Here is a 12,346-nt window from a genome sequence, read left to right as displayed (position 1 = left end):
CTTGAAACCTAAGCACCTTCACTGACTGTGGGTGATCTGCTGAATGTAGTGAATAACATTATGTCAAATTATGAAAAACTCAAGTTATTATGCACCTCTGGGATGATGGGTGGGGTGAGGAGAGACCCAATATTTATGCTTGAGGAAAGGTGATGTGAATTCTTTGGATGAATTTCTTGCTTCCTTACATGCCACAGCAATGCAAAAAAACATTCTGTGATTTACAAGGACTGTGCAGAACATGATATAGTCTTGGCAACTTGAAATAGTACAGAGTACTTAGAGTAGGTCTCCTAGAAAGGGGGATGAAAAGTCACCGTTATAATTCATCAGCATGCTCCAAAAGAATCATGCTCTTCAGGAATTTTTTATTTATGCCCCATTTTTTATTTTCACTCTTGGATTTTTATCAGTTGCTATTGTTAGGTGCTAGAGAGACTCTATAAACTCAATAAAATATAATGGTAAATTCTCAGTATAGTGGAGCTTCCTGCAAAAGAAGGGAGTTGGAAGAGATTTTCCTGAGCCCTCTTCCTGGGCTAAATCCTAACAACTAGTGTTGGAAAGTAGGATCGAAGGCTCTGATGTCAAGATGTTCTTGAAGATTGCTGCGGTATTTTGAGAGACAGAATTTGATCCATGTTATATCTGAGTCTGTGCAATAGCAGACTTGTGTGCTCACTGGGTTCTATGGTACTCAAAAAATCCTAAGTGATGTTAGGGCTGTAAATCTCTGCCTTATTGTTTTCTGTGGCTATTGGGTGTTTGTATTATATGCAGCAATACTGGGTCGATTGCTTTCTGAGTTTTTAGGAATGAAGGATAAATGATGTCACCACAGAGGGTGAACAAAGTTTAGTGATTCTCTGCTGCATTTTCATTGGAGCAAAAACTGATCGCCATCACTAACCACAAGGGAGCAGATTTCCTATTATCTTAATTCCATCTATGTTGTTCTTGATATGAATTGGCTATTGGTAGAGTAAAGAGTTTCAGGGATGCTATTATTTGAAATAGATGCTATTTAATATCTGATTTTGTAAATCAGGCCAGTTTTAAGTGGACCACCTTGTTTCTGCAACATCTTCATGGCATTTTAGAAGACTTCATTTGGGGTCTCATGAGATCTTTCTTCCTGAGCCTTGGTCACCTCATCTGTGAATTGACAGAATTGGGCTTGATGACCTTAATGTCTGTTTCAACTCAAATGCCTTGTAAATCTATATTTCCGTGTGTTTTTGAGTTCCTCTACTCTGAATAAAGGTTTTGGGGGGCTTGTGAAAATATAATTTTCATTGAATTCTATGGAAACTCACAGGCTTAAAGACCACACCATCAGGTTTTAATAAGTACTCACCATATGTACCAAAGTCTACCGTTTACGTCATATTCCTCAGTGCTGTGAAATGTTGACAGTACTTTTGCCTTTGAATATTAAGGGCTATTTCTATATAAGGAATTATGAAATTTCTTAAAATTTTCAGATGAAAGTCACCATTTTGAATATACCGTAGTTTTTATTACAGGTCATTGAAATGATCAAATTCTGACTTCATTTTTCTCTCTCCTTTTTCAAGGCAAGAGCTGTTCTGGCAAAGGTTGGCTATCCCAAGTTTATAATGAATGATACTTATGTTAATGAAGATCTCAAAGCAGTAAGTGTTAAATTTACTGTATTTTTTCCTGGCAAGTGTTGCTGGCTTTATTTCTTTCAACCAACTCAAATCCAAGCAATTAGGTGTGGTTGTGCCAGAAAGTGCTGACGTTGGATTCATTATTTGGCTTGATAGAAGACTGAATTTGCCAAACAAGCTTAGATCAACCTCAAAATCAAGGAAGTGTCAATAGGAAGGCAGAGCTAAGTGGGTTCCATGGAGCACAACTGGCATGTTTCCACTTAATTTAATCGTTAAAAAAATTAAACATGTTCAGTATTTCACAAAAATAGGTTCTGTCTAATTTGGTCACATTATCATATGGACTTTTTAAACAATCTTTTTCCTATTTGTGTCATTATATTGAATTAATAGCAATTAATCTGTCCACAGAGAGGGAGTATCATTAAACTTTATGGATGTTTTGGCAACTTAAGAGCATATATGTCTCAGTAATTCAGTGTCATGGCATTGTGTGTCTCTAGTACATCACACAGGGCTGATGGAAGAAATCATTTTTTTTTACTGAATTTTTTTGGGGGATTGTGCCTGTCAGTATATTTTCACATTTATAAACTTATCACTGTCATCACCTATTTTATATGTAAATTTCTGTAGCTTTATAAAAGTTATGATCTTACCAGTCATTTGATTTTTTTTTTTTTACTAAAAAGAAACCTCCCAAAACCTTAGGAATTGTTTAATAATAATAGAAGATTCACTTGAAATAAATGTGATTTTTGGGATAAATTTTGCATTTTTTTCTTCCTGTGAGATGATGTGTTCATCATCTCCTAGGTCAAAAGTCTTAGCTTTTTTTAAAACCAGAAAGGTCAGAAACTCTCCAGGAATCTTTGGAGGATTATTGGATCATGCACTTAAAGTTGAAAGCCAACTTTGAGATTACCTTCAACTCCCTCATCTCATAGATGAGGAAACTGAGGGCCAGAGATTCATTGATTTTCCCAAGGACACATAGCTAGTCAATGCCAAAGCTAGGATTCAAACCCAGTGCCTCTAGTTCAAAATCCAGGGCCCTTTTCATTGGACCACAAGATGTCAGACACAAAGGATTTATTGTATTTAATTAAGAACTTTCTCTAACGTGTTCCCAGATGGGCAGTACGAAGGTTCTCTCTGATTGCCTTGGATGACAGTAGTAATAGAGACTTCCCAAATCCCCAAGCTTAGATTTCTTTAAGAAATGCCTTTGTGAAAGAGTAAATATAAACGAGCCCCCTTATGTCATGGCTCACTAGTGCACATTGATTTGGATATGCTGCAGGTCAGATCATTCCACCTGAAACACCAGTACATATTGGAAAAGACGAAAATAATGCAGCTAGCCCAGCAGGTGGGTATTAGTCCTGTTATCCAGCATGGGGGTCAACTCAACCCGACAAGCATTTATTCAGTGCGCACTATGTGCCAGGCACCGTGTAATTGTCTGGATGCTAGTGGGAATATTCCACTCCACTGTACTTGGGCTTGGGTGGGAAGAGTGTGATTGATAGGCACATACACCACACATGCATGACTACTTTTGAAAACTGTAGTGGTTCACATCATAACATCATAGATTTTGAGCTGGAAAGGACCTTAGCAATCCTGTAGTTCAGGACTCTCATTTTGCTGATCTGAAGAGCAGAGAGGCTCTGTTATTCAACCAAGGTCAAGTAGGAGGGAAAAAAAAGAATCTGAATCTTGGGATCCTTGAGCTCCAAATCCAGAACCAATTCAACTGTGCTACATTCTTTCTTTTCCTCTCTCAGTTGACCCAAGAAGAAAGGCATTAGTACTACTAAGGAAGAAAAAAAGTAGCACATCCTTGCTGAAGGGTGTATTGGAATGAAAAAAAATAGTTTAGTTTACTTTTTTTTCCCCTAAGAAATGTATCAAATTGGGGCAGCTAGGGGGCACAGAGGATAGAGCACTGACCCTGGACTCAGGAGGACCTGAGTTCAAATCCAAATCAAATCCAGCTTCAGGCACTCACTAGTTGTGTGACCCTGGGCAAGTCACTTAACCTTGATTGCCTCAAAAAAAATTTTTCTGGTCATTGTATGTGGTGCATATCCATGTCTTAATGGGCAAGAAATGCCCATTTATTTTCCTTTGTTACTTATGTTGCCCATGAGCATTTTAATCCAAGAAGATTTAGAAATAAAAATCAATACAAAACCAAAATTAGAAAGAAGCAGCATGATGGAGTAGATAAAGAGCCAACTTTCAAAAAAGAAATACCTCAGTTCACTAGCTGTGTAACCCTGGGCAAATCATTTATCCTTTTGGTGAGCTAGGCTAGTGGGTCTCAAACTTTTTGGCCTCTGAATCCTTTTACATGCCTAGAAATTATTAAGGACCTTCCTCAAAAAACTTTATTTTTGTAGGTTGTATCTCTTAGAAATGAATATCATAATAGGAAAGCATTTTTAGTTTTGACCTCATGTAACCAATGAAATGGTCTTGGAGATCCTCAGTGGTCCCTGGACCATATTTTGAGAACTGATGCTCTCAGTGACTCTCTAATACTATATTTTGTAGAGAGGGTGCTGACTTGCTTTAATAGAAGGAGTTTCTTTACCTGGGAGGGAGTTCAGGTCTTGTCTCCATCCCTAAGATTTCCAAAGGCTACAATAAGTAAGTGCTTTGAAAATAAGCAATCCCTTTCCCTTCTACACTTCTTATAGCACTAACATTTTCAGACTTATTTCTGAGCATGAATTAAAATGAATTAATTTGGAATTGAGAGATACTGTGTAAGAGCAATGCTTTATTTCTTTTATTATGCTTACTGTCTTTTTTTAAAAATAACTTTTAAAGTCCTTTAATACCTCTTAGTGAGGCTGATTTCATTTCCTTTCACTGATGATGCCATTGTCACCTCTGAGGGCAATAGCTTTATTCTTCCATTTAATCTTTCACATTTGGCTGTTGGCATCTGGGTTGGGATTTCCAAGAAGGGAAGCTCCTGGTTACGCTGAATTTTGCGATGTCGACAGTTGTTGCCTTGAAAATGGGATGAGTTTACGATTAGCTTCACAAAGGTCACTCCATTGAAAAATTGAGATGAAATTGATTGAAAGTCATGCCCAATTTGACCTGGATTTTTCAACAGTAACTGAACGATGGAAACCCTTGAACCACTTATACTTTGCAGCGCTTAAGCAACAATTTGCTGCAGATTATTGGTGGTTTCAAAGTGTTCCTGTGGTAAGTATATAACAAAGTTCTGGGAAAATATCTCAAGCAACTAAAACTTTCCCGTACATTCTATATTTTACAATTCTACTTCACTCAAATGTAGGATTTACAATAACTCTAGTGAGATGGGTCTTCTCTTAAAGCCCCAAATTACATCAAGAAAAATGTAAGATAATTGAAATAAACTATAAAATTCATTATTAATCACCTCCCCCATACCTATATCCAATCTGTTGCCAAGACCTAATGATGTGACCTTTTATAACATCTCTCACATATGTTCATTTCTCTCCTCTGACATTGCCACCACTCTGGCAGTCCCTCACACATCATGCTTGGATTATTGAAATAGTCCAATACTTTGTCACCCCTACTCTTCAATTCCCTCTCCACTTCAGTCCACCCTCTATTCAGCTGTCAAATTAATCTTCAGAAAGGGCAGGGCTGACTAGGTCATCCCTTCTCCCCAATCAAGCATTCAGTAATAATTCAATAGCTTTTCCCAGTTGACAGACTCTGTCAGACCTGGCACTCTGTCTGGCATGGCGTTGGAAGCCCACCCTCCAAACCAAGATGAGGTATTAGAATTAAAGACTTTCATGGAGAGAAATAACCTCTAATGGTGAATTTAGGAAGGTGAGGAAAAACTATTTTTTTGTAGTCAGAATAACATTCCCTCCCCCTACCCGCAGTGATAGGAATACCCACATAGTAGTGTCAGCTTCATCCAGAAAAGGAGCTTTCATGGAAATCATTGTGTTTTGAATTACTAAAAATTAAACCTGGAGCCATTTGATCAAGATGGAGAACTAGACATTCTCTCTGAACCTCTTACTATCTCTAAAACAGAAATTATGTGTCAGAGACAAAGCAACTTCAGCTGTCTCCATGATGTAGGACACCCAGAATTCACAAGAATGTTAGAAAAAGACCCAAACTAAAACAAACAAAAAAAAACCTCATGAATTAATGTCCTGAACTCAACATAGGAGATGGCAGAGGGGTGCTAGTGAGCTAGGACTTGACCAACATGACAGAAGGTTGAGATGCTTTGAGATTGTATCCTCAAGGAAACCTTTATCAGAGGAAAGGGAATCAGAAAGTGAGCAATAGGAGAAATGAGGGAAGAAAAGAACCTGATCTCAGGAAGAAGAAAACTCAAAGTCCTTGAACATAAGGAGGCAAATCAACAGGGAAAATATTAACATTAGAAGAAAACATGGCCTCCAGATCTGGTAAATGAGTTCAAGCATCTATGAATAAATATTGTAACACAAAGGAAAGGGATACAACAATTGAGAGAATTTGAGAATTTGGAATTTGAGAAGAACAAGGAAACACAACATGCTATTTCTGAGTGGTTTGAAGGAGAAATGAGAATTATGAGAACAGAATTTGTGACCTGCACAGCAATAGTGATGGGTTGAATAGGAAAAAAATGGCATCTGAAAACACAAGTCTCACTAAAGAAACAAAAAGAGAACAATGGAGTGGAAAATGAAAGACAATCTAGGAGAAGCAAGACAATAATGATAAAAAAAAAACATCCTCACTATCCAAGCAAGACATACTGATTTCAAAGACAGGATGTTAGAGATAACATAAGGATTGCAGGTCTTCCAGAAGAACTCAACAGGCAAAAAGAACCTTAACACCATAATGCAGCAAATAGTAGAAGAGAATTGCATAGAACTTGTGAACATAAAAAATGAAATAATACCCATTGAAAGAATTCAGAGATTGCCTCAAAAAGAAAAAAAAAAGACTCACAAGCTCCAAGATACATAGCTGTTAAATTTAATAATTAATTTCAGAAACAAGTTCTGTAAGCAAATAGGAGAAAGATCTGTAAATACAGATGAAAGGAAATTCAGACAACTCAAGATTATTCCAAACCCACCAGAAAAAGTGCAGGAGGTAACTGAGTCGTGTGTACACCAGCATGCAGCCCAGAATGACCTGCACTAAGAAGATGGACATTCAGTAATAAATAGGCATTTGGAACATTCTTAGAAAGAAAGCTAAATCTGAAAAGCTTATTTACTTTTTGTACTTCCCAAACAACAGAAATGCCAGAAGAGGGAATGAAGGTAGCAGCAGCAGCAGATAGACAACAGGGAGACCTGTAGGAGGCATCTTTTAAAATGTACACAAAGAAACAAGGGCAAATACAGATGTCAAGTAGAAGTTACAATGAAGAGGTGGACAGGGGCTATGATGGACAGAATTTGGTGACACTCTGACTACAGATGTACCATTTTTTTTTGTTGGGACTACATTACAAAATGTTAGGGTAAATTAAAGATGGGGATGGGGTGCAAGAGATAGAGGGGAGTTTGTGATATACTCTGGTGAAATCAAGGGCTATCAATGAGGGGAAGGTGAACATATAATTTTAGAAAGAGAAAACTTTCAGGGGAATGAATGAGGAGTACGGGACAGAGTCAAGAAGGTAAAGGCAGGATGATAAAGACTTTGCTTTAGTAGCGAGAGGGAAAGAATATTCCTATGAGTGGAGAGAGATACTCTATGCAAGGAGATGCAGACATTGTACTGGGTGTGGTCAGGAGTATTTGGTGCTTGAAAAGATCACTTGTCCTATCTTGGGAATGGTGAGAGTTAGCACTCTTGGGGTCAATTGGCAACTGAGATAATGGGAGGCCATGAACCCTGAGAGGGGATTTTGAGGTAAATGGAGAAAAGAAAGTAACTAGCAGTAAGGTATAGATAGATCAGTGATGAGTTGCATAATCAATAAATTGGTGGTAGAAGAGTCCCATCATAGAGCAGTGTCTTTTCTGTCACTTGCACAGATTGGTTTTGTTCTGAGACCGAGACATAGTGGAAAAGGGGAATCCAGGGGGCAAGATCTACAAAGCAATGGCAGTGACTGCCTAGAAAGAAGAGCCTAGAATGGATACCTTGAACTCTTTCATTGGTTGAGAAATAGAGAGAATAGGTAATTATAATTGCTCTAGAGAATGAGGATCTAGGGAAGACAAAAGAGGATGTATTGTGAGGAGAGTGAGAGAAACCTTCTTTGGAAAGGGGCATAAAAATGTTATTTTAAAAATTAATGAGCAGGACTAGTTGAAGAGGAGAAGAGGAAAAAGAAATCTACTTGACAGGGAGGGCAAAAAGAGAGAGGAATTAGATAAGAAGATAAAAGCAGAAAACTGAAAACAAGTGAGTAAAATGAGTAAAATCCCAAAGGCAAAGGGTGAGTAACGGGAGGAGAGGAGCAAGAGTGAAGTCCTTTAAAAAATAATAAACTGAAGTAACTGAAAAAAATATATAGTACTATGTTTGTAGGAAAAGAGGGAAAAACCCTAACTTGGAAAAAACCTCAATATTAGAGACAAATGGAAGAAAATATAAACATAATGCTCATAATTTTAAATGTAAATGGATTAAATAATCCAACAAAACAAAAAAGTGACAGATTAGACACATTAAAAAAAAACCTGAAGACATTTACAACATAAAATTGAAGGAGTGAAAAAAAATGCTATTTATCAAGTGAATTAAAAAAAGGAGGTGTTGTAATCATACTATTTGAAAAACCAAAAACATTAAATAAAAGGGATAAATAAAGAAACTATTTTATGGTGGAAGGAACCATAAACAATAAGCCAGTATCAGTAATAAACTTATATGCTCCAAATGTCTTAGTATCCAAATTTATAAAGGAGACATTAACTAAGCTACAAATAGACATAGTAACATAAAAGTGAAAAGAGACTTCAATATCCTTTTCTCAGTTTCAGATAAATTTAACAGAAAGATAAACAAAAGGGAGAACATGAAACAGTCCCAACTGCTGGAGCAATTAGAATTTAAAGACCATGTCATCTTTTAAATGGAATAGCAAAGAATATACATATTTCTCAGCATCTTAAAAATAGCCATCAAATAAACCAACCTAAAATAAACGCAAAAGAGGAGATATTAAAATTAGAGATAAATAAATTAGAAACAGAAACCCCATAGAAATGATAAGTAAAACTAAAATCTGATTCTTTGAAAAGACTAATAAAGCTGTTAATCTTGTAACTGATCTGATTAAAAAGAAGAGGACAGAAAATCAAATCAATAAATCAAATAAGTGAACAAAGTGAAAGCACAACAAAACTGGAAGAAATAAAAACCTTATAGAACATATTATACACTGACAATGCAAAATAAATTGAGGGATATTTTAAAAAATATAAAATATCCAAACTATTGGAAGGTCAAAAAGAGATCTTAAATAACCCAGTCTCAGAAATGAAATAAATCTAGCTTTAAGGGGACTGATAATAATGATGAAAATAGCTGAATTTATGCAGTCCTTACTGTGTGCCAGACACTGTGCTAAGCAGTTTATCATTTTTATCTCATTTGATTTTCACAACAATCCTGGGAAGTGTTTTATTATCATCCCCATTTTAAGAGGATGGAACTGAAGCAAACAGAGATTAAGTGACTTTTCCAGGGTTACATAGCTAGTAAGTGTCTAAAGTAAGATTTGAACTCATTTTCCTAATTCCAGAGATTCCTCTATCCCCTGTAAAGTGACTGTACTTTCACAGATTTTAATGGACCTGAACGTGTGTGTATTTATATGCATATACCATATACACATATGTCTATGTATGTATCTCTTTATATACATACATACACATATATATATACACACATACACACACACACATATATATACACATACATACATACATACTTATGTCTACATAGCAAGGAATACCCACCATGCCATCTAGCTGCCAAAACAATCACCACTAGCAACTCCTGGTCCTACTGGATTTATTGGAGAATTCTATAAAACTTTTAAAGAACAAATGGTCCCTATACTTCACAAATGATTCTCCAAAATTGAGGAAGACTAAAGACAGACAAAGAGGAGACAATTTGAAACATCTGAGAAGCAGCTGGAGACACAAGATTGGGGGGCACCAGAGAGATTGGGACTAGACAGGTAGATTTGAGAATCATAGCATAAAAATGGTAATTATATCCATGACGGCAGATGAGATCGCCAAGAGAAGTAGTAGAGAGGGAGAAGAGAAGAGGACCCCAGAGCACTGGAGGATCCCAATAGGAAAATGGTCAAATGATATGAATGAACATTAAAAGAAGAATTGCAAAATATTCTCAAGCACATGAAAGAAAGAGAATGCTACAAATCATTATGAATAGGAGAAATACCTATCAAAACAATCCTGAAGTTTGACTTCACATCCTAAAAATGGGTAAAGGTGATAAAAATGCCAATTCTCAATATTGTAAGAGCTGCGGAAAGATAAGCACATGAATATAATTTTGTGGAGTTGTGAAATGGTCCAATCAATTTAGAATTATGTAAGTAAAGTGACTCAGATGTCCACATCCTTTGAATCAGACTGCATTACTGGGCTTATCCCGTAAAGAAGCTACCAATAGGAAGAAAGTCCCCTTAAGCCAAATTTTTATAGCAGGACGTTTTTTTGTGATAACAACAAATTGGAAACAAAGTAGATTCTCATCCATTGGAGAATGGCTAATCAAATTGTGGTATATAAATGTAGTAGAATATTACTGTGTTGGAGAAATGACATATATGATGAACACAAAGAATTAAGGAGAGATGTATGAAGCGATGAAGAGCCAAGAAAATGATACGCAATAATTATTACAATGTAAGTAGACCAATCACACACCAACAAATCAAACGTGAATGTCACAAAATTGGAAAGATCAAGCAGCACTTGAAGAAATATGAGGGGACATCCCCAGCACACTCTGTGAGGTGCGAGGGTTATAGGTGTTACACAGTACACGTTTTTGGACCATTTCAATGTATCCATCAGGGACGCTGATTTCTTTTCCTCCTTCAAAAATACTATTTGTTTTATGGGATGGCTCTCAGACATGGTGTAGAAGAAGGATACTGGAGATAACTATGATGATGTAAGAAATAGAAGAAAATAAAAACTTATTTAAAAAATCTCAGGATAGGATTATTTTGATGAAGAATAACATGTATTTGCACATCAGCTTCTGCCATGTAAATAGCAAATGAATATTTTTTTCTAAACATAAACATCTCAAGTAATCAGATTTCCCCTTTCAATACTGGTTTATTTATATTCTTTATTTGTGAATAAAAAGCAAACTGGCTGATTCTAAGAAGTTTCTTTGAAATATGGCATAGTAGAAATTCAGCCAATTGATGTTCAAATGAGAATGTTATGTTGATCCTTGACCCGGAAGTACCTTCTGAATCATCAAAGGAAGATCAAATTTCATTTAGTAAAATTTTAAACATTTTTATTATTAAAGTTCCTTTATTGTATTGTCATTCTTTGAAAATCTTGAATCAAGATGTCATGCATATAGTAATCATCTCTTAAAAGGAGTAACAAACTGGCACTCCATTAATTGTGTGAGTAAGGAGTAGAGGGAGAAATATGACCCCTAGCATATTATTTTGACCTGAGTCTTTTAGCAAAACTTAGAAAAAAAAATTAACTTTGGTAATTGGTTCAGTTAAACAAAATTATTTATTTGTATTTCAGGATTTCATCAAATAGATTACTATTACTTATGGAGAAAATAGATTCTTTTTAATTTGACCAGTAAAAAAGAACCAGCCCATATTTGACAATTACAGGGATGAAACACTTTAGATATGAGGATCAGGAGCAAGTCAGCATTTAGTAACCATTGTTTCTAGGTTCTAAGTATATTGGGATATTGAATTAATGGTGTCTGAACTTTGAATTCTAGTGGTTTTTCTTTCTTTGATGGTAACATGTATAGAAAGGATCTTCAGATATTTAACTTTTTAATCTCCTGTTGGAAGAAAAATGTGCACATTAAAAAAATTTATTGTGTACATACTGACACAATAACTTCTCTGCAGATGTGGGTCAACTTAGCTTACCAAATGTGACCAATATGTTCTAGGTACTTTTACTAAGAACTGTGTTATTGAGATGAAATAAGATGGCTCCTTTCCTTAAAGATCTTATATTCTAATATGAGGTCTGATATGTCCAGAAATATCTGAAATAAAAACAAGAAGAGATACGTGTAATGGAGGAAGAGCAAATATTTATTAATTGCTATGTGCCAGGAATTATGATAAATGTTTAACAAATGTTATTTCTTTTGCCCCTCACAACCACCCCACGATTTAGGTGCTATTATTATCTCTATTTTATAGTTGAGGAAACTGAGGCAAGCAAAGGTTAAGTGACTTGCTGAAAGTCTCATAGCTTAGTAAGTGCATGAGGTTGGATTTGAACTCAAGACTTCCTGACTCCAGGCATGCTAAGACAATTTGAGGAGAGGTACTTTGTGCCATCATTCATATATCTTTGCCTCACTTTTTATCCTGAGAGGATTGGTAGGATGAATGATAAATAAAATGTTTCTAAAACACTTGGTCATTCTCCAGCACTTCTGAGGATTTTTTTTTTTTTAAACAGAGATAATGATATTCTTTC

General features: G+C 35.8%; 1 protein-coding gene across 2 annotated transcripts in view; it reads left to right on the top strand.

The window, feature by feature from the left end:
• PHEX (phosphate regulating endopeptidase X-linked) overlaps positions 1–12,346 on the top strand; it is a 276,100-nt gene that overhangs the window by 184,522 nt on the left and 79,232 nt on the right. For both annotated transcript variants that reach the window (XM_072615274.1, XM_072615275.1), the window contains one exon: positions 1,578–1,655. In XM_072615274.1, coding sequence (XP_072471375.1) covers positions 1,578–1,655 — 78 coding nt within the window. The remainder of the gene's footprint in view (positions 1–1,577; positions 1,656–12,346) is intronic.

Source organism: Notamacropus eugenii, chromosome 5, assembly GCF_028372415.1.
Source record: "Notamacropus eugenii isolate mMacEug1 chromosome 5, mMacEug1.pri_v2, whole genome shotgun sequence".
Classification (NCBI taxonomy): domain Eukaryota; kingdom Metazoa; phylum Chordata; class Mammalia; order Diprotodontia; family Macropodidae; genus Notamacropus; species Notamacropus eugenii.
The sequence above is the reverse complement of the archived record's forward strand: the minus strand, read 5'-3'. Positions and strand labels throughout refer to the sequence as shown.